The following is a 23,474-nucleotide window of genomic DNA, read 5'->3' on the forward strand; positions in this document are numbered from 1 at the left end:
GTGGTCGAAATTATTTCGCAGACCTCCACTACGGCACCTCTTTACTTCTTTCACTACCTACGTTATCTTACTGCATCATTTCTTTTCTGCAAACACCAATTTTCAATGTTTTGAATCACTGTAAATGCTTAATAAATGAATTAATTAGTGCGAATGCTGTGGTTCCACAACCTTTTTACGCGTCAGCTTATACAGCTCGTCGGTTGAAAAGCCGTCGGCGTCGTGGTATAGTTGTGAGCACCACGCGTCGGAAAAAATCGTATCATGCGAACCGTTCGCCACAGAATTTTGCCGATGTTGTCATACGATAAAGCGTTTCGTGCAGCATAAACTTACTGGTTAACTTAGAGCATAGCTCTCGGCAGGGATTCGAACCGGCGACCTATAATCGGGGGCTGCGTATAATGCGCGTTTCGGGTGTCCACCAAAACAAGTGAGGCTGTTACTGTGCCATTTGATTTCCTCAAGAAACCAATTTTCGATTTGTCCAGCGGGCGAGGAGTCGCGCCGAATGGGCGATGGCGTTCCGTGGACTCCCTGGCAGCGCTGCAAGACGCTGTCGCGTTCCAATCGTGAGGGCGAAGCTTAGGCATCCTTCAAATTTTTTTTGCGAAAGCAATGCTACTCCCAAGAACGGCCTTTCGCGTAGCGGCGGCCACTTGGCACGTTTGACCTTTAGAATGACCCCTGACGTCATACCATGCCCAGTGACGTCCCAGCGTGACGTCATACCAGTAGCGAGAGACGGGCTACCAATCGGCTCGTCAGGTAACGGCGGCCGTTGGGCAAGGCGCGCCGCGCTCCTCCCGCTAGAGGCGCTAGTGACGTTATAGCTTGACGTCATACCAGTAGCGAGAGACGGGCTACCAATCGGCTCGTCGGGTAACGGCGGCCGTTGGGCAAGGCGCGCCGCGCTCCTCCCGCTTGAGGCGCTAGTACAGTGGACTAAAAGTTCACTGTAGCGCTAGTGACGTTATAGCTTGACGTCATACCAGGAGCGAGAGACGGGCTACCAACTCGGCTCGTCGGGTAACGGCGGCCGTTGGGCACGGCGCGCCGCGCTCCTTCCGCTAGAGGGCTAGTGACGTTATAGCTTGACGTCATACCAGGAGCGAGAGACGGGCTACCTGGGCTACCAACTCGGCTCGTCGGGTAACGGCGGCCGTTGGGCAAGGCGCGCCGCGCTCCTCCCGCTAGAGGCGCTAGTGACGTTATAGCTTGACGTCATACCAGTAGCGAGAGACGGGCTACCAATCGGCTCGTCGGGTAACGGCGGCCGTTGGGCAAGGCGCGCCGCGCTCCTCCCGCTTGAGGCGCTAGTACAGTGGACTAAAAGTTCACTGTAGCGCTAGTGACGTTATAGCTTGACGTCATACCAGGAGCGAGAGACGGGCTACCAACTCGGCTCGTCGGGTAACGGCGGCCGTTGGGCACGGCGCGCCGCGCTCCTCCCGCTAGAGGGCTAGTGACGTTATAGCTTGACGTCATACCAGGAGCGAGAGACGGGCTACCTGGGCTACCAACTCGGCTCGTCGGGTAACGGCGGCCGTTGGGCACGGCGCGCCGCGCTCCTCCCGCTAGAGGGATAGTGACGTTATAGCTTGACGTCATACCAGGAGCGAGAGACGGGCTACCGACTCGGCTCGTCGGGTAACTGCGGCCGCTTGGCACGGCGCGCCACGCCCTTCCCACTAGAGGCGCTGCATACGCCGTATAAACCACCTGCTTTCGCAACCTACCAGGCTTAACCAAAGCTAAGCCCCCCCCCCCCCATTTTTTCTATTTCCCATTTAGAATTTAGAAGCTTGCACTTAGATTCGGAGCCGTGGAATGCAACCCCTTGTTAGCGCCAGTTTTTTCATTTTAGTGGGTAAGGCAGCTCACGTTCCTTTTGTTGAGGTCCTTCCAAGAAAGAAGCATTAAAGAAGCATTACAAGAAAGAAGCATTAAATGTTATCCTAAAAAGAATCGTCAACACTATATCGTACGGCACAAAACTACACTCAGTTGACATGAAAGAGAGATACGATGAGTTAGGCATCCTTCAAATTCGTGAACTATTTCACTTTGTTGTGTTAACACGGTGTTATTATTCAAATGAATATAAGACTCCCGTAAAAAAAGATGTCACCTTGAGAAAAACAGAACGTTTTTTTAAGCCACGGGTTTACACAAACTATGGTAAAAAGATGCGCAGTTATTATGTACCGGCTGTATTTAATGAAATTCCCGATGATCTATGTATTGCAAGTAACAAACGTAGGATGATGACTGACATGAGAAATTGGTGTGCAAATGTATCTCCCTGTGTATAGCTTGAGTTCTTTCGTATGTGCAATTTTGTGTTCAAATTTTTTTTGTTTGTGTTTTGTTTGGTTTATTGTTTTTTTTTCTATGTTAGTATGAGTGTTTAGACAAGTAAAGTATACATATGAAGGTATTTCTCCACCTGCTGCCTGATCAGCCAACAAGCAAAATGTGCTTAGGCAGATCAGAATTTATGAATGTGTACATATACAGACAAATAAAAAAAAAATTCCCGGGGAAGCGTTCTTGCCTCATCGCACTTTGCGCATTTGATCACTGTTCCCGCTATCGGTTTAGAACTATATATAGGACTACGCGAATATCCAATGTTTTGGAAAAGCGAATCGAATAGCATAACTTCATGCTGGACAAAGGATTGTACGCAGTCTTTTATCAATGTATATCAGTAGAGTGGAATCACCCTCCGGATCGGCTGTCAGCATTCCAGACAACCTGCATTTCCGTGACAGTTTACCTAACGTTGTATGCTAAGCCCCGCAATAAATGTGCTAATTGTTCTGTATTACATTTCGTTTGGATTTGTTTGTGGGGTTTAACGTCACAAAGCGACTCAGGCTACGAGAGGCGCCGTAGTGAAGGGCTCCGGAAATTTCGACCAGCTGGGGTTCTTTAACATGCACCGACATCGCACAGTACACAGGCCTACAGAATTTCACATTCGTAGTGCTCTACGCTTGCAATTGCGTGCTTACTAATATGACGCCTGTGTTTTGTATTTTAGTTCTTCACTACTGTTTTCTTATGTAACCACTCCTCTCTGAAATGCCTTTGGCCTTGAGGGTATCATTAAATAAATGAATGAATACTTGGCGGCCACCACCCGATATCGATGTCGTCATTCGCGCAAAGAGAGAGAGAGAGAGAGCGAAATGGACGGAAAGGCAGGGAGGTTAACCAGGCGATGCCCAGTTGTTGTTGTTGAAAACATTTATTGAGAAAAGTAAAAGAAAGTAGGAAAATGAAAGGTTACAGAACGGGTGGTGTCCTCATTTCAGGACCCCAGTGGCAATCGCTGCCTCCCGGGCTTGTTTGATCAGCTGTTGCTGAATGGCAAGGTCCGTGCTGAGCAGAGTGGCCTCCCACTCCTCCTTTGTTCTAGGGAATTTTAGTTCCAATGGTTTTGGCCCAACGCAGCCACTTGTAATGTGGTATGTTGTGGGATGTTCTTCGCACAACGGGCAGGAGCCTTCGTAACGGCCCGAGAAAATAATGTGGTACTTATATGGATTAGGAAAGGTGTCGGTCTGGAGTTGCCTCCATTCGCGCGCCTCCTGAGCATTTAGCCTTTTATGCGGTGGGGGGTATTGCTGGCGATGCGTTCTAAAGTATTGGAGCCGTGCACTGTATGAAGTGGGGATTTCGGGGGTGGTGGTTGACTACCCTACACTTGGGGAGGGGAAAAAGGGGAAGAAAGGAAAAAAGCGCCAAATGGTCGAACGGGCTGGGTCGACAGGTCATGGCAAAATTTGGTGTGAAGTCTGAAGCGATAGACCGTAAGCCACAGCGCACGTTAATTTTTTTATCGCTGTAGCAGCCCCTCTGCACGGCGATGATCCACGCCGTAACCGATAATTTCCTTCATTACACCCCAAATTCCCTGTTTCAGGCCGGTGTTCACTGCAGCAACTTGAAAACTGCGCTAATTAAAAAAAGAAACAAGAATTCCGGTTTTCAAAATTTGTAGAAACTCCGTGAAGATTTCCTTTCAAACAAATTTTACTCGTCGAATTTCCTCAAAAAGGAAAAATTCCCCGAATGAAACATGACTGTATCGGCATCAACGAAGTACGCATTGTATGCGCTTCCCTTCTCCTCTTTAATTTGAGAAGAACAACCAGAAGAATGGGAAAAAGGAAATGCAAGAAAAATATAGGTAGCTTATGTCTGGGATGCCTACACCTAGATGAGATTGGCATCTAGAGTACAGAATCTAGGCAGCCTTTAGCCCTAGACATTAGATGCGATAAGAGATCGTCTAAAGTCTGCCTTTTTCGCGGCGTTTCTAAATAACCTTTACATTTCTTTCCCCCCCCCCCCCCCCCCCCTGAAACAGCCTCCCTTACGCGGCTTTCTATCTGTTTTCATGCTACCATGGAGGATGAGCGTTATAAAGGAGTATAACGCTAGCTTTCAGTGTCACGTGGCTTCTCTGTACGCGAGAACACGCTGCAGGGGTGCCAGTCGTCACATGATGAGTGCAACTTTTCTTTCGTTTTGTTTCCAAGCGGAGGCAACAATCAGGCGCCAATAAAACAGGGCTGGATTCTATAAGCTGTTCTCGTGCTTTAGTGAGGCCTGGCTGGTCAGCGCAGTTGCTATACCAAGCAAGCTCTTATCACGACTCCTGTAATGACGCAGGCAAGCCACTCACAAACGCTGCTCACGTGCAAGGTGCATAAGAACTGAGATTGCAGCATACTGACCCAGCTTTCACTTTAGCACCAACAAATTGTAAAACACTGTGTGTGCCACTCTACCGGTTTAAAAAGCCCGCGTCGCCCTCCGTGCACGCAAACAGCGCTACAGTTAGTGTCGCCATCTGCCGGACATAAATTCTACTAAAAATTCAAATGCATAACCTCCGAGATTTGTACTGACATAGACTGTGGCATGCAGAATTCAAGAGATGGTCATCAGTCTCTATTGGAAAAGACGGCCTTCGGCTTAAAGGGCAAGTGGGAGGTTTTGATGAGAGCTGTTAAGACGCCTGACTCCGAAAGGAAATCCAGCCGCGCACTGAGTTAAGGACATTGTGCCGGTAGCCTTACTTGCCCCATTAAGGTGGCGGTTCCACTGCCGCCATCTTGCGAGTAGTTCATATTCTGCCACCAGGCTACGACACTGATCCATCACTGAGAAAGTGTCTACCCGTCTTGCCCCCAGCGACCCGAGACTGGTTTTGGTTGAGATGTTGAGATACGTGTCCGGTCCTTTCTTGACCCGTGCACCTGTGCTGCGTGAGGGTTCTTTTGTTGCTGCGCCTGCCTTCAGAGGATTACAAACGAACCATGGCAAGCCCGGCTGCTAGTCCTCGTCGTGCGTGGGGGGAGGTGTTGGCTGGGGTGGTTCCGCATGCTTCTTTCTCTGCCTGTCCCTTGCCAAAGCCAAAGAGAGTGGGGCGAGCCGGGGCAAAGAAATATTGAGAGGGTGTTGGGCAAAGAGGGTACCGTCTTTGTCCAAACGGCGTCAGAGGTGAGGTGATCCTTGTTCGGGATAAGGATGCCAGCACGGGAACAGAGGACCGTTTCCTTCTCTCTCTTGTTTAGCCTTGGCTAAACAGCCGCAGAAAGCTGTACCGTCGATGTTACTATCTGGAGGGCCTCCTTTGAGGGAATGTGCCGTTTCGTTCTTGAGTTTTACGCGACTACAGACTTTCCTGTTTTCAATGTCGTGACATATATTAGTGGGAGCAAAGAAAAAGAAAAAAATAATGCTGCCCAGCCCGCATCGCAAAAGGCACAACGTCGACACAGTGGAAACTTGGGAGAGTTAGTGATAACTGTCGACATAATTGCACAGAGCAAATTAGTAAGTAAGCGAAAAGAGGAAGCGGACGCCAAAAATAAGGAAGGTGTGAAATAAAGAAAATTAATTATGTTTATGTCCCATGTATATATTTCTAGCGTTTTTTTTTTTCAATGAACCTTATAGTTGAAATCGGTGCCTTTCTTGTGTCCTTCCTTCTGCCCTCGTCTTTTGCGCGTTCAATCACTTCGTCACTGTTGATGCATAGTAATATTAGTAGTAGTCGGAACACTCCTGGTCTAGAGTGTAACCTGCTAACTATAGCGCTGAAAAAAAATATATTTTTTTTATCAAATGATATTGCATCTATGATAAGAAAACTATAACAAAGACAGCTATACAATTTAGTCAACGCTCAGCGTATGCCTGTCCAACCTTATAAACTATGGTTGGTAAAGAAAAAGGCAGAGAGAAGTGGGCAATTGTCAATTTCTGTTTACCCTAGAGATGAATCGACATTGCGCAAGAGACGTGAAATAGCTATTGAGAGGGTTAGCACCGCAGGGTGTCGGAATGTGTTTACCTCAGAAGCAAATATTCGTCGTACATGCGGCGGCACCTTGCAACCAATTCCGATCAACTTCGACGGAACTTTGCCAAGGCTCACAAAAATGCAGTATACAGATGCATACCATTCACGAGGCGGACTCGAGACTTTTTTATAGACGAGGGGGGGGGGGGGGGGGGGGGGGGGGGGGGGGCCAGGTGTGCAGGAATGCTGCCAAAAAAAAGGGGTCGGCTACAAAGCGATAGTTCTGTAGGCACTTAGGGCGACCCCTTCCCCTCTCTCGTTTGGACCCTCAACTGCGTGCTCTTATTCATTTTAGACGTCCGTCTTTCTTGTATCCAGTTTGCATCATTAGGTTGCTTATTCCCTCCAGAATTTTCCATCGCGTGTTGAAATGTATATCTTTCTAACCTTGCGTCGATTTGCCTCGATTTGGTTGGGTCAAAGATTGAAAAAGTGCGCCCGCGTATGTGTGTGTGTATGCGTGCGTGTCCACGCGCGCGTACCTGGAAACTGTAGGAACAGCTCCTATTACTAAGCTTTATGAGTATCGTCTGAGCAAGTGTGTGAAAAACGAGGTGTTGAAGAATATATCTTTTCTATCCAAATTAGCTGGTTTAGAAAAACGAGATGCAATGTACAACACAAGAAATATAGCACAATGGAACGTAAAAACATACAGAACTTTCTATGGTAATCAAACATTTGAAAATAAACTACCACGACTTCTTAACAAACTCGCACAAAACGATATTGATCTCCAAAACACAACACGCCACAAACTGTTCGAGTATTTTTTACACTACACCTAACCTTTTTTTCTGTGATTTGTTTACCTAATTCTTCTTTCTTTCACCATCATTGTAAGTTTTCTTTCCAGCCAGGACAATGCTGTTGATTTTATGCTGACTACTGTAACCTGATAACAGCTCTGCTATATGTATTTTTTCCTTTGTTATCTGTATTTCCTGTATTTTCTTTTTTTTTCGTGTGTGTGAAAAAAAAAACAAACCACTGCATTGCTGTCAAAGTGGGGGCCCGTGGCCTTGTCAAGCTGTCAAACGGCAGCTTTTACTACGGGTCCCCGCCATCATCTGTACTATGGTGGCAAAATAAAATTTGAATTTGAATTTGAATTTTCACACCGTCTATTGTCAGGAAACTATAGCCTCGTTTACATGAACCCGACTTCGGCGGGTCGAGCCAGGAGATCGAGTTGAGCAAGGTCAGCCCAACTTGACTGCATGTTTACATGAACTCGATTTTAGCGAGTCGCGACCGGTTCAACAGCAGCGGCACCAAGCGTCGAACGGCGCAGCGGGAAAGGGCAGTGGCAGCCGGGAAGATTGCGGCATGCACGGCTGCCTCGCAGGCGCTACGGCGCAAGCGAATAACAGGTTCGCATTTATCACCCCTCCTTCCACTAACCCGACTCAGACCGGTTTACGTGCTATCTGCTGTTGGGGTCGAGTGAGTCAACCCACCCCCTGCAGCGGAGTTGACTGGACTCGCTCCCTCGACTCCCGGAACCGACTCGTTTACATGAACCCAGTAACCGGTTTTCAGCTCAAATCCTCCACTCAACCCGTCATGTAAACACCGCTTATAACGTGCTTGTAATCATTTTCCGAGAATTCCTTTTCCTGCGGCGCTAGTCTACCCCGCCTGCAGGAGGGGCGCGCAGCAAGGGGAGGGGGCGGTCCTTTGTGCCAGTTCCCGAAAAGGGGACTTCTCAGCACTATAGTCAGTTACAACAAAAGAACGAAGCGGCACACGCAACTCAGACGGAGCTCTCCAGCCAATCACGTCGATTTGTGTGGCTGTGCATGCAGCCAAGTCTGCGAAAGAGAACGAAGGAGTCGGCGCTTTGTCCCCGTGTCGCCGACGGTGGATGTCCTTTGTTCGGGATAAGGCTAAAAGAATAATAACGCAAAAAGAAAGGAAGAGATTTTGCTGCCCCGGCATCCGCCATCGTCTCTAGGAGCACCTGAGCAGGAGCAGGGGAAAAGACAGGGAGAAAGGCGAAGGTACTAGTAGGTGTGATGCCCCCGTTAATTGTCTCAGCTGCACTGGCCACTAAAGGGGGAGGGGGGGGAGAGGGCTGGGCTGCTCACCTTTCGCATAGATCCGCGCGAGAGCGTCTTTTTCGCAAAAGCGCTGAATGCTACAGGTGGGGTCATATTCGGCAACAGACGGTCGTGGCAGCTTCAGTCTCCACTGCTGTCGCGGCGCACCTGTGGTGACCGAACAGAAAACTGTTCGGTCGACGCGCTTGGCTGGGCGGTCTCCTTTGATGGGCATGTGCTGCTTCGTTCTTGAGTTGTACCCGACTTATATACCACATGGATTCATTTCAGCGGTGGAACATGGCGCCCTCTGAACCATGGCATTCGTTTGAAAGAAGTGCGAGTCTGGTTCAGGAAAACTGCACCTGCTCCATGGTTAGTGCTGAAATAGTGCAGCTGCAGCCGCCATGGAAGCAGATGATGGTTTGCGGGTTGTGATAAACGGCGGAGACTCAAGTAACTTTCACTCGTCGACAAGCTAGAACGCTGCTCGAGTTCTCCAAAGAAACGGATCGAGGCTGGTTCATGGCAACATGTTATTGTGATGTGCGGTTTGCACATTTCTTCATGAGATACGAGAGGTTGGCTGCCGCTGATGTAGGCTGTAAACAGCTGGCTCCAATTCATTGGCATCGCAAAGGCTAGCGACGACCAGGCCTGCACTCGACCATCCGTTTTGGAAGCAGACAGTGCCAAACTGCGCTCAAAGTGCCGGAACTAGCGGTACACACCCGCCGCACCGCCGCTGCCGCAGAACTTTGCCGAACTGGTGCATTGAGTGCAGGCGAATCGAGCGCTCTCCAACTTCCCCTCCACAGCGCTAGCCGGAACAACGAACAACCGGCAGCACGAAGCGAAAGCTTGTCTCTTCCCTTTCCTGTCGCTTTGGCAATGCCAAAGCTGTCCTCGAAAAATAATACGACGCCCAGAATGCGTTTCGTAGCGTCAGGTGAAAAAAATTGGCAGTGGCTTAGCTCTGCTATGCCTGGATATACGTAGCGTCAAGTGATCCGGTGTTTCGGCCGCACGTTTCGCCTTGGCTGCTCGACGGCAAACTGCCAGGCGACAACCTCGGGATCGGAAGAATTTACATTTTGCAGTCTTCTGCGCCGTTTGGCAGCGGCTCGACTCTCCTTAGCTTACCGGAGCTTACATGTTGAGCGCGACCGTCATTTCTCCGCGCACCCTCCTCGCGCATGCGCAGTAGCGCGCGGCGCAACTGTCGTAAACACGAGGTCACGCGTCGGAGAGGAGCGCACGCCGGCGGCGCCGGCAGCGAGGAGCTCGCACCGGCGGACCTGCGCCTCTTGTGACGTCACGCGGTTCTCGCGCTGCGCATAACAGGCGGCGCACACTCGCGCAAAACTCGGCTCTGACCCGCGTAGTGTGGCTTTACTAGCTTTACGCTACAAAACAATCCAGCAAAGCAATATGGCGGAAATCTGCTTGGAAGTTCGACACACACTACATAGGGCAAAATCGAGGGAAACGTGCGAACATCGTAGAGGTATCGTTCCCTCTCGTGAACACCTCCTGATTGTAAATGTTTAGCAGCGCCACACTCGTTATTTTTTTGAACTGTGATTATTTAGTACACGTGCATGTGTGTAGATGGCGCTACTTACTAAATTTATCTACATTTATCGCATGTCGCTGCGTTATTGCTATTATTGTTTGTATTCTGTGGACTTTGTTCTTGGCAATTGTTACAAGTTGATTAAAGGAATGAGAGACCGACATTTTAAGAGTATATTTGCCAGAAAAAAAAGAAGCCGCGGAACGTTTCAAGAGCTTGTGTCCTTCATGAGGAGAACAAAAAAGGTAGCTAAAATCAACTAGACATTGCGCATTCCCCAAAAGCCGTAGAGTAAAGGCGATGCTTAGCCGCGTAGAGCGAAGTATTAAGTTTCTTCACGCAAAATCTCAAAACTGCCACGCGCTGGTTACCTGAACAATTTTGCATTCCGTTTTTAACTATTTCGAAAAAACGCTAATTTTGATCAAGAATAACTTTTAAACTAAACAAGGCAGACGGATGAAATTTTCAGAATGGAAGGGCGATTAGACGATCTCAAATTGTACAAAAAGGCGCCGCAATGCAATGCATATCCCAAAAGTTATTGCAGATTACATTGTTCTGTTTTCTATGCTTTTCAAACATGTGTGGCTAATAAACTAATCTATACACGTACTTCTAAATGCTTAAATATGTTGATTAGCATCCGATCTCAAAGTATCTCGAAAGATATTTCTCTAGGTGCAAGAGGTTTTTCACAATTTTGCATTTCCTGAGACAAGTTGAGCTCAACTGCCAGTTTTCATCTTTGCGTTTTCTTTTACAGTTGAAACAAATTTGCAGCTACCGTTAAACAAAATGCATCTTTTGAAAGCAGAGAAAAGTAGCTTTTCGGAGATATCTGAACTATATTTATGAAGCGAGCGAGCGAGGTACAGTCGACGTACAAATATCACCAAAAATGGTTCCCGCTCACCGTCAGAGTGGGACCGCCACCTTAAGCGAAAACACGGGTGTGTACGTGTGTGTCCGCGCATGTGATGACATTCGATGGTTCCAACACTCGATGGTGCTAACACTCGATGGCGTCCTCATGCAACCTGGCAGGTGGCGGTAAAAATAATGATTGGCCGCCGAGTTTGATCGGGAAGAGCACATATGGTCCGCACTCACGCTAGAATTATCTAGGCCTCGTCTGAACACGTAAAAATAGAATCGGTCAAGCACATTAGTCAGCTATCAAGTACATGATGACGTCAGCGCTAAAAAGTCCGCATTGTGAGTTCAGAGGGAACACTCAAGGGAAAGCTCTCCCTGAGATCATTTGTTGATGATGTCCTCAGGCTTAATGGCACATATACATCACGGTCTGGTGTCTAGAAGATGTGTCCTTTCATGTAGCCGCGTCGACATGCTATAGTTTTCCTTGTCGATCGCAGTGCGGTGAGAGAAGCCAGCAGTTTTTATTGCACATGTAGTGCTTTTCTACGCCAATTCAGCCGGCGAAGAATTCAAGCCCTTTGCCGGGTGATCCTGTACCTGCAAACAGAAATAAAGTCATCGCCAGCGATAGCAGTCGGCGACACCGGGGTGATCAGAATGCCCGTCGCTCCCAGATATTAAAGGGAACTTCGAGGCTGCTAAAACATTGACAACAATATGGAACATTGCAGAGAGTTCCGCCCACGACCATGAAAGTCCCAGAGCGCTCTGGCCGCGTCTCGCGTTACAAAATAGATCTAGAACGTCGAGCACCGGTGGTGACAAACAAGGTCATGAAAAGAAGGAACAACAAATCTTTCCTGCTAAATTGTAAGCTGTCGCTGAAGTTGCCGCCCAAAATATATCTGGTTTCTCCTGAACAAAATTCCCTGGGTGGTTGAGATAATTGTCAGCACCTCAAGGTTCAAAATTTTAGGACTAGAATGTTCGAGTGCCTTCCACTGGGTTATCATATGAAAGTAGACTAATTCGACCCTTTAATCCACCAGGCACCACAAAGCCAGCGCAACCACCATCTAATTCTCAATAATCCAACTTAATCCACCAACTACTCCGAAACCAATCCACCATATAAATCTTCTGTGATAGGCCTACGTCCAAAATTTTCAGGGTCCTTTGAAATTCTTTGGGGTGGGGAAACTTCCGAAAGCTATCGCACATTCTTGTTTAAAATGTGATCTTTTTTTTCTTGGCGCCGTGATATAACTATAGATATGCCCGCATTTCCTTGCTTGCATAGGCTCACAATTGTCCGGAAACGCTACCTTGCTCTTTGCCTGAGGCTGTACTTCTGCCCTCCTCCGGTAACGCTCTCGAGTACTTGCTTTCTCGCGCTAAGCCTTCCTCCACTTCGCTTAAGTTAATTTCTTTTAGCCTGGGCTCTTTTCTTTGTGTTCTACCCCTCTACGAACAGCGCGTGCAATATTCCAGCCTCATCATCTTCACTACGTGCCGAGCAGATACTTTTCGTTTTGCTTGAGGAACAACTTTTGCCCACCTTAGATTAGCAAAAGAAGGCCTTAACAACTGGTCCAAACTTCCAGTTAGGCTGCCTTTTATTTTAGATGGCAACTGCCGCGGCCTGCAACACCGTCTCCTGCCTTTTCGTGCCGTGTTAATAAACTACTGTAACTATATACACCGTTGAGCCGACTGCATATGCGTCTTCGATTCGTATTCTTGGAACACGCATGCTTTCTTTTTTAGTTTTATTATTCCAGTCGCGGACATTGTGCCGGTAGCCTTGTATCAATACTTTCTCGGCCAATATTCGTTGACCCAGAAAATTGAGAGCAGTGGTATAAGCCTGCAGTGTCACAACACTGAACGGCCGCTAGAATGTGAGCACTGGCAAAGAAACAAACAATCAAGGATATTTCTTTTGTTTTCTTCGCAGTTATATTTTTATTGCACGCGCAAAGGTTACGCACTGTCCGAGATCAGATTTTGTAGATTCGCCGCGTGTTCTGGCGGACGGCTGTCAATATGTCGTCGACATCGATATTGCGCAACGATGCGAGCCACGTCGCCACATGGATCGCCATTCCTGGGTGCGACGCTTTCAGACGCCCAGATTCCTGAAAAAAAAGATAACAAAAACCCACGAAAGAATGTTAGTCACGCGAGACCAGTGCGTACATATGGCTTCTGCGTGCATGGAACTGTAAGGATTAGCTACTAGTATTGGCTAACAATAACTCGCTGCAAATATCCCATTACACATTGGCACCCGTTGAAGTCTGCAGAGAAGTAGCCCTACCCAAGATCCATGGCATTCCGACACCGCATTATGACGTTGCTCTCTGCACAGCAGTATTTGTAATGGTGGCTGTTTATAGAAACAAAGGTGTCGTACAGAGCCCCAGATTACACCGACGTCACGACGGGGGGAGAGAGTGGGGGGAGGAAAAACGCTGGCCGCCAAATTAAATTAAAGATAGCCAAGTAACTGACGAATTCATCGTGGAAATCCATGCGTACCGATTTCGGGAGGAAATACGGGGAGTCCGTCTCTAACAGCAGCCGGTCCAGGGGGATCTTCCTGGCGACCTCGACCAGCCCACCGGCATTGGGGAAGCTCACGAGGGGAGTGAGCCAGAGGCAGAGGTTGGGAAACTCCGTCAGCCAGCGCTGCGCCTCCGGCCAGTCGGCGGTGAAGCAGTGGCGGTGTATCGGGTGGTCCGACGGCAGCATCTGAGGGGAAGGGAGCCAAGAGATCCACCTCGTCAGCAAGAGTGAGCAGTCGACGTATTATACCAGGCGTTTCACCTATGTTCTGCGGTTTTCTACGACATATAAGATTTGTGCAGCAAGGCAGACACCTTATACCTCTTTGAGGATGCCGATGGTGTCGGACGTGGAGTCTCGAGAGTGGATTATGAGGGGCAGCCGACCATTCAGGGCAAGCTGCAGCTGCCGCCGGAGCACCCGCTTCTGCTGGGCGTGGTCGCATTTGTTTCTGCAAAATCGAGATGAAACACTTTCCTAACCTGTGGCGATGAAGGCAGCTTCACGTTGTTAAAACTACTCAGGTCCCAACACAGGCAAGAATTATTACTGATGGCTCATGGCGCCGAAAAGTTTGTGGCATTATACACGGCGCGCTCGTGGGAATTACGGCAATAGGGAACTAGTAAAACCAGTCAAACGTAGAAGAAAAAATATTATCCACGGTTAAGAATTCAAAAGAAAAGCATGTAGCCTAGCTTGAATAAATTGCGAAATGAGGTTGTGTCTTTATTCGCGCAGCACAACAGATTAAGCCACCATATATGGTGGTTTTTTGAGCGGCTGATGGAACAGCATTGCTCTTTGATGCAGAATACCAATGGACAGCGGCCAAAAAGTCCTCCTTCCACCCACCCCCTCCTCTCCCGCATTGAATTGGTATGCGCACTCACCTGCGGGAGTAGTCCAACCCTATTTCACCCAAGGCGACTACTTTTGGATGTTCCAGGGCCTTGATGAGGTATTCGTTCACCTCTTCGCTGTACTCGCGAGCCATGTGCGGATGACATCCGAAAGCTCCCCAGACGCCATCCTCGGCCAGGATCGGCTCCCACATGCGGCGCTGCGCAAAGACGTAAGCGCCAGTGGCAAATTAATTAATACAGAGGGTATAATTAACATCAAAAGTGGCTGGACTAGGATGAAATATAAGAGCAGCTAAGGCAGGAGGAATTACGGTACATGGGTTTGTGGAGGCAGTGCAGCTTAAAGACATGGATTGATCACCGTGCAACCCTTGCAATGCATGGTAATATTTATTTATGCATTAAAAAAAACGCAACTGCGAAGGTAAATAATTACCTTTGCTGCAAAGTTACCGTAGCAAAACTTCAAGCTACCAGAGTATAAATAAATTACTGTTATCGGATTACAGTAATTTAATTGCTGTCATGGGTGCAGTGAATGTATCTGTAGGCGAGAGTGCTATAGAATGAAATGTGATGTTTATACATGGTGTTGATATTGGCTCGGCGTTAGTCCCGCGAAGCCATTAGAGCTTAATAATTCCACCACGTATGAGAAGACAGTAGACACGCGACAAGATTGTGTTTGAAAAAAAATAATTACCTTTTGGAATGTCTGCGGATCGCAAAAATTTGCCACACAGCCCTCATAGCAATCGGGGAAGGTGTCCCGATGCACGTTCCGGAATCCGGCATAGGTTCCCCGGTGGCCCACTTTGCGGAAGATGAGCTCCAGGTGACAATGGGTGTCCACCAGGCCCACTCCTGACGGCAGCGAGTACGGCCACTGCTTGGTCGATTGTGGAATGACTGGAGGCGACATTGTCCGCGTGGGCTCCGAAGACGCGGCAGTGCAGGGCTCGGCCTCCTTCTCTTGTACAGCACGGGGGGCCTCGACGGACGCCCTCGGCTGCCGTGAGACGCGTCTGCGCTGGAAGACGACTTCTGCCGCCTCATCGTGCCGACTCCAGGCAGTTTGCAGGGCACAGGCGTCAGCTTCAGCGTCCTACAAGGCAAAAAATAAAGAAATAAAGAAAACTGCTTCTACGGATAGCTTTTACACGTCACAGGCGCCAACTTTGGGTGGAGCAGAGGTAGGAAACAGTCCTTTGCCCCCCCCCCCCCCCCCCCCCCCCCTCGCGTCTTGGGGTGTGGCCTACTCAGTATTCTGGTATTAGCTATATTTCCAGGGACTTCAGTATAAGCGACCCTGCACCCTTTCTACAACTCCTATTCACTACCATTCACCCGTCCCCACCCTTGGCCAGAACTACAGACAAACCACTTTCCCCTGAACCCAGACAAACCACTTTCCCCTGAACCCAGACAAAAGACGGTCTCCCCCTCCCTCTGCTGGATTGCTATAAAAAGTAACCAGTTAGGTGCGTTCCATTCGCCTACACTACGTGAACTTATTCTCGCGGTGCGGCAGTTCGCCATTCGTTTCAGCGGTGCAAGATGGCGTCGTCAGCACGATGCCATTCGCTTCAAAGTAGTGCAGACTTTGTGCAGGTCTAGTTCAGGAAACTCCAGGAAAACTGCGCGCCTCCTCAGTGGTCGGTGCTGAAATGATGCAGCAACTGCCGCCATGGAAGCAGACGACGGCTTGCGCTTTGCGATAAACGGCGGAGGCACTCAAATTAGTCCACTCGTCGATGAGAACGGCGCACCGCACGTGCCCGACTACATCCTATGCTCCGTTTCATACATAGCAGGTAACGCTGACAAAGCTAGCGCGACTGTTCGCGAAGGCTAAGTCCAGGCGCAAAAAGTAGTTCGCCATAAAACCAAAGAGAACGCAAGCATATTTCATTGCGACAAATCTTACGCGCCGCGACTGGCACGTCTTGGATTCTCTTTACCTCTTGCCACATTTTCGTCCTACGACTCGTCGAGACTTCGACCACAAAAAGTACACGTGGCGGTATGACACGCGGTTGGTAGGGCGAATCGCTCCTACTCAATCCGCGCCCAAAAGTAGCTCACACTCCGTGAAAATTATGGCCAGAGAGCCCCCACAATGAGCTCGTGAGAGCTTCGACCGTGATTTTCAATGCTACCGCATCGTTTTAAACCGCTCTTTATTTTCGTTCAAACACTGAGCGGGGTTTCGAGAAGAACGAATGATACGTGGCGGAGAAATATAGTTTCGCGGACGCAGTACTCCAGCAACCTTCTCAGCGTTGCCAATGTATGAAAAGGAGATAGGCGTATGGGCGGAACGCCTACGCACACGGGCGTACGCTGCAGCCTGTCTGCGCATGAGCGAGCTGATGGGATCGGGGTGCAGATATCTGTGCATATCGGCGCCCGCTCACGGGTGCTAGCACGCGCGTCAGAAGCGGGGTCCGGTTTACAACTATCGGAGGACCGCGGGGCTCTCGGGGGCTCTTTTCTTCGTGGCTAGAAGCTTTTTCATGTTCTCCCAAATTTTCATGGAATCCTTGCAGCTTCCAAACCCTCTTTTGTTCACGGCTTGACATTTTTTTTAAGCGGCTCGCGAGCACCAGGACCATGAGATGCATGCCACTTTTCGACGTCCGTTGCGGCCCGTGCTGCGTACGCCGAGTTAGCATTGTATAGAATGTGATTGGCCAATCGAGCAGGCGGCAACCCTCGCCTGCACCTTGCATTTCTCGAGCACAATGCTCTCGACAAACCCGTCTCCGGCGTCTTTCCTTTGGACGAATAAAGTTACAACAGCACTCGAAGCCGGTTATGTTAAAACATGTGTATGCGGCATGATGCACATTGTTGCAACAGCCGCTTAACAAGCAAGTCGCCGCGCACACACCCCAGTCGAGTTCCCGAAAAGAACACACGTGCGTTTCACTCAGCTTCCGAGAGGTTGCAACATTTAGCTGCGATGTGCTGTTTGAGAATTATTCACGCGGTTCGAGATGTTGGCTGACAACTTGCAGAATAACGAGCGCCCTCTACAATTTTCCAACCAAAAACTCCTGTACGCAGATGGTAATCTCGCATTCTTCTTCGAAAAGGGAGAGGAGAGACGTCCCTTTATCTGTATGGGAGGGAAATTGTTGAAAGGACACAATAGAGCCGAGGCGCGAACGACAGGTGCGGGTCGAGACAGGCAGTCGTCAAGGGAATGCATCATTGTAACCTTTGCACAACTTTCCTTTGCACTCTACCTCGGAAGCTGGCAATGTCCGGCGGGGCTTCAGGTTCACGCAGATTTGGGGGCAGCCCTGCACACCTTTTCGAAGAAGGACACAGTGCAGGGCTGCTGACTCATCTACCCTCGCGCTAACCCCTTCAGGCAGCAGGGCAGGAAGCGAAAACGTGTCTGTGAACGAGGGTTTTTGGTTGGAAAAAATCTTCCACACAGCAGCAGAGTAACTTACGTAGGATCTTTTCCGAGAAGCAGTTTGCAGAGGAAAAACGACCACGAGGGCACTGACATGCGCGCAGAAATCTTCAAGCTACAGTGTAACATAGAAAGAGTTTGAGGCCTCAGGAAACGAAAGAATCTTTCAAAACACGTGCATGGCGAATCACTGGAACACGGAAACGGATGCAACGAACTGCAGGTGCATTAATACATAGACACAGCGGCCATCTGAGACACAGAACGAAGCACTCGCGTTGCAGGTTTCAGTGTTGAATAAAATAAAACAGCAATTAATAAAAATACAAGGCTGCCTACCTCGTCTGACCGCAGACAGTGCTTCGTGTAGGTACTCGGGCCGTGCCACGAAAGAGCGCCCGGCATGGTATCCTTCTCGCAACAGGGCTGCGTCTCGTGGAAGTATTGCTCGAAAACGGAGAGCGGCTGCTCGTCCTCCGATGAACCGTCGCCCGTCGAAAGTGCTGCAGTTGTTCCAGCTTGTCTGTCAGGAGGCCTTGCGACCTCAGGCGACGATTGGGGTGCAGTTGCATACGAGAAGGGGAAATTCTGTGGCGAGAGGTCCTCTTGAGATTGGTAACGGCGAAGCATGACCTGGTACTCGTCCCAGGATTCGGAATCCGAGCAGCAATCCCAAGTGTCGTCGCTCCCGTCGAATTCAGCAAGTGGCTGGAGTAGACCCATGGCTGCTGGCCTGCTCGGAGTCATTAAAAAAAAAATACATGTTGCAACTGGTTTTTCATGTTCAATAGCATCGCGCTGACTTGAGCATAAGAGAAAACCGGCCTTCCTATCTGGAACCTCAATTCTTTTGGTTCACACAAAACAAAGGTCAAGTCAAAACAGGACGGATGCTCAGGGCTGAATCTACTCGTACTGAGCTCGCGAAAAATATATCGCTTACAGTAGTATCAGGACATGAAAGGCCCGTGAGATGGTGTACTTCTACTGAAATCTGCTCTTTGTGAAATAAGCACCCACACCTACGCAAACGATGAACGCAGCCGCCAGAAATGACGCAGTCGTTAACGACGATGCCTGTTCCCTCTTACCGCGGCCTAGTCGGGAGAAAAATAATCAGTGAGAGTATAAGTACGAACAAGTTGCTCTCTTGAAGGAAGACCACTCTCAACTGCAACGGAAGCAGCAGTTAGTGCAGCTTTAAATAACTATCAGGGTACCCTACCAGGCGAAATGGAGGGGTGAAAACCAGGTGCGAAGAAAGAATGAAGTTCTATGAAAAGAACCGGTCGCTTCGTCAATCCCTCTTCTCTCTCTCCTTCAGGGTAGCGCTTGAGAGGAGGAGTTTCTAAGCTAAGCTTCGCCTAGCCTTTTCCATACGCCTTCTTACCCCCTCCTTTGTTCACCCAACTCCCCTCTCTGAAAGCCTGCCCATACTCTGGAGCAAACTTTCTTGGTCTCTTCGGAGAATCCATTTCCCGCTCGTGAATACCAGCCGTTCCCGTGTTTCGCAAGTCGTTTCGGGGAAGCATGATCAGAGCTAAAGACAGCTTCTTCATCCATCCAGCAGTGCGAGTGGGACTTTTACTACAGACGGATACAACTTAAGAATGCAGTGGGTTTTCCTTGTGAAAGAAACCCCTTCCAACCAGTGGCGTCGGCCGATTCTCATGACCCTGCTAGTGTGACAAAGCAAGTAGTGGTGGTAGATGAGAGGGTATCATCCCTTCCCTCCATGGTTGCGGACAGTCACCTCTCTCCACTGTGGCGCTGCTCCCTACATTGTCACGCTAGGAGGGTCATGAGAATGGCCCGATGCTTCTGGTTGGAAGACCGTCCTTTGGCGGGGAAAAGCTGGCGTCAGGGCTGGTTCACGATTTACGGCAGTAAAAATTGCTGCATACCTGTAAGGATGCAAAAAAATATCAGCGAGGCTGAAATGCGCACTGCAGACAGTCACAGAAACTTGGTATTCTTGCTTTCTTCTTGCCCCTAGTATCGTCTTTTTTTGTTTTTTACTTGTCTAACAGTCGTATATGGCGGTGTATGTGCTGAAGTGAGGTGGAAAGCAGCGCTAATGGGTGTGAACTCAGCATGCGGCATCTTGAAATGCTAGTAGCATGAATCAGATACCATGAATCAAATAAGATTCCAAAATTATCTCGGTCCCGTGTTTATGGTGGTTATGGTGCTCGGCTGCTGACCCGAAAGACGCGGGTTCGATCCCTGCCGCGGCGGTTCAATTTCTTCGGAGGAGAAATTCTAGAGGCCCGTGTACTGTGCGATGTCAGTGCACGTTAAAGAACCCCAGGTGGTCGAAATTTCCGGAGCCCTCCACTACGGCGTCTCTCATAGCCTTAGTCGCTTTGGAACGTTAAACCCAACCAACCAACCAACCAACCAACCAACCAACCAATCCAGCCAACCAACCAACCAACCAATCCAGCCAACCAATCCAGCCAACCAATCCAGCCAACCCAGCCAACCAATCCAGCCAACCAACCAACCAACCTCCTGCGCATACCTAGACCGTTTCTCCGTCGCCTTTATTTCTTGGTGGGCTAGCAGCCGCCTCGGTACGCATCGCAACTGCCGAACCACACCGTTAGCAGCCGAACGTTTCGCATGCATACCAAGCTTTAGCCTCACCGTCGGCGTCGTTTATGTCGCACATGCGGCACCTGGGCAGTGAGGGGTTGTTCGGTGACAGACTACACCGTGCATATCTTAGCGACGCCGCATATAACAAGGCCTGCATTGAGAGCTTCTTCGCCTAAAGCTGCACATTCCCACGAAAGTTTAAATGCAGCGTAGCGCAAGGGTAACGTGGACTTTTTTCTCCCGGAAGAAAGTAGCGTAAGTGTCACTCTGCAAAGGAAAATAGTTAAGAAGACGACGGGCGAGGACAACAAGTTCACAGAAAAGAATCGACCCATATGTATCGCATTTAAAGGAACAAAACAATGAATTTTAAGCATGCACTCAATTTTTCTCGGCACATTTCTGAAAGCTTGCTTTGTAAGGTGTTTGATTCTGAAATGGTTTTGTTAGATGCGCTGCAGAAGATTTTGAGGATAATTCTTTGATCAGTGCGTGCGCCAGTTTCTCTATATGTATCATGGACGCCGGAAACCATAAGAGAGCCCAATGGCGATTTATTCTTGGCAAAATTAATGTACCAAAAAGTAATAACATTATCCACCAGACAGCAATTAGACCATTTTTGAATAAGGTAGGTGCATTTTAGTTTCCACTGCCAAAGCTGCTGCGGTACAGTGAAGTATGCCTCGTCGATTAATGATTTAGTGGACCTTGTTCTGCGCAATAGCGCGCCTCGAAGGTAGAAATTCTCCATCCTGCGGGATTTAGTGACCTGCTGTCTGCTCAACTAATGGCGTAGCCGCTTCCGCGTTACTCCTGAAGAAGGAATGCATAAGCATAATGACAGCTGCCCAATGCTGGACGCTTGCACCGTTCATCGGCGGAAAAGACTCACTGTGTTATTAGTCCGAAATCACTCATACGCTCACCAACACCGACCATGAATCGTGTCTCAATGTTTTTTGTGCCGTTGTCTAGCCACAGCGAAGTGATGTTAAGTTAAAAGAAATCAAATAAATATCGACGTCTGGCTATCCCTGGAGCCGGATGCGCCGCGGTATAAACTGCAACACACTCCGGAGCTTCTCATTGCACGTCGTGGTTTTCTCTAACTTCTGTTTGCGGTGCGAACAGATAAAGCCAGCTTAACCTGATGAGAGCTTAGTCCGAGTCTAATATCGTCGCCAGACCTGCCGATACCTATCAAAATAAAAAAAAAGCCATGAGCAAACAAGGCTAAACACGTGCTTGCGCACGTCTACTCCGCTTGAAAACGTTAAAACCAATACCAATTTTCTGCGACAGCTCGTTCAGACGATGAGGTGCTTTGCTGCTGAAAAAGGAACTTAATCGCTCAAATTAACCGAAACTCAAGACCGCTAGGCTATAAAAGCGAAAATTAAACGACGGCCTGACGCACTGCAAAGGAGGAGAGCCGCTCACGGGATACCCCTTCCTTCGCCACGCAGGCGCTGCGGAGAGATGGCGCCACGGCATGTCCTCGCGCGATGACGCGAACCTCGTCCAAGACGGCAAATCAAGTGTTCAAGGTACACCCTCTTCCGCGAAGGAGCTGTGGTGTAACCACGCCTATACATGCGTGATGCCTCCACGGATACCTCCCTCAGCGCCCCTGGCGGATCACAGCAGATCGGGGCCACTTCAGTGGGTGCAAATTCTGAAGCCTCTGCGACGACAACGACCCGTGGCGGCTGAAGGCTTTTAGTAGTCATGGTGGGGCCCCGACCGCTTAACGCGTTCTTGCGTTGCACACGCGTATCCTACCACACTAAAGAGTGGCTATCCTGCGGCCGGGACTTCGAAGGACTGCGAAGGACGGCCGCAATAGTCGAATTCCATGGAGGTGAAATTCTAGCCCGTGTACTGTAAGATGTCAGTGCACGTTAAAGAACCCAAGGCGGCCGAAATTTCCGGAGCCCTTCACTACGGCGGCCCTCAGCCTGAGTCGCTTTGGGACGATAAACCCCCATAAACCAAACCAACTTGTCGCAGATGTGCGGGTTCGCGCTCTGCTTAGTCGCCAAAGAAGCGTAACGATGTCGTCTGGAATGAGGCTTATGTACTCTAGGCCCCGAACATCTATGGGCAGTTCACGGGGATCTTCCAGGATATCACTGGTTACCGTCTGCGAAGTGATCGACACAGGTGGGGCTGCGGGAAAGGTCTAGTGCAAGAAGGAACGCACCGTACCTCTGCGAGGATTCCAGTTGTATCGGGCATCGATTGAACATCGAAGGGTATAGTCGCCCATGTAGGGCAAGCCGCAGCTGCCGCCGGAGCGCGTGCTTCTGCAGGACGTGGTCGCACCTGTCCCTGCACAAGTGATGTCAGTGGTAGGCGCGTCTATTAGGTTACGCTACACAGGCACGCACCGAGAAGGGGCGTGTGCAGGAACCAGCATGAATAAAATGGCCGTGCAATCGAGGACAGTACCGCAACAGTGCGTTTGAAATTTTGGCCATTTCAGCAAGGAAAGTGTCGCCGTACGCAGGAAAGCGTAAAAACAAGAGGATTAATTGTTTTTGACCTGAAAAGTTACTGTGGTTTGTGCATATATGTATTGTGAATGACGAAGCAGTTTCAAAGCATCAAACTGAACGCACCTCTTTGAGGGTGAAGGCGAGCGCCGGGGGGCGGCACTGTGTAACCCCGAGTATAGCGAGGCAGTGCGAAACATGGCGCAGCTTGGGTACACGCTGCTGCGTGTTTTACATATGCCTGCAAAAGTGAAGCGGAAGGTGAGTGCTCTGAAAAATAGTTGCACACTCCGGAGCCTTGATATATACACCGGAAAACAACAACGAACACTGGCGCCACACTGACAACTGCAGTGTAAATGCGCTTGTCACTGTTAGAAATAACAAAAATCTGTTTAATACCCGGAAAACCGCACACGCAGTGGAATTCGCTTAAGTCAAAGCTATCGCTTTGTTTTAGCATACAAGTGGTTGTAAACTGAAAAAAAGAAGGGATTTTTCATAAGGTGAATGAAACAGTCCTATAACAGCTGGCAAAAGCGGCTCCGCAAAAAGGGTCCGCGCTATATCCGTGTTTTTTCGACATTTTTGGCTCTAATTAATGAACTGATCATTCTACCCAGATACTT

General features: G+C 49.2%; 1 protein-coding gene across 1 annotated transcript; it reads right to left on the reverse strand.

Annotated features, from left to right (window-relative positions):
* Positions 1-12,835: 12,835 nt before the first annotated feature.
* Positions 12,836-18,469, reverse strand: LOC149359381 (3'-5' RNA nuclease TATDN2-like). The gene is made up of 6 exons (XM_089567661.1): positions 18,086-18,469; positions 15,023-15,424; positions 14,347-14,516; positions 13,775-13,904; positions 13,427-13,639; positions 12,836-13,023 (listed from the first exon to the last, which is right to left on the reverse strand). Exons 1-6 carry the CDS (start codon positions 18,467-18,469, stop codon positions 12,886-12,888), a joined length of 1,437 nt encoding a protein of 478 aa, XP_089423787.1. The 3' UTR covers positions 12,836-12,885.
* Positions 18,470-23,474: the final 5,005 nt, after the last annotated feature.

Source organism: Amblyomma mixtum, chromosome 2 (assembly GCF_055824585.1).
Source record: "Amblyomma mixtum isolate Tamu chromosome 2, ASM5582458v1, whole genome shotgun sequence".
Taxonomy (NCBI): Eukaryota; Metazoa; Arthropoda; class Arachnida; order Ixodida; family Ixodidae; genus Amblyomma; species Amblyomma mixtum.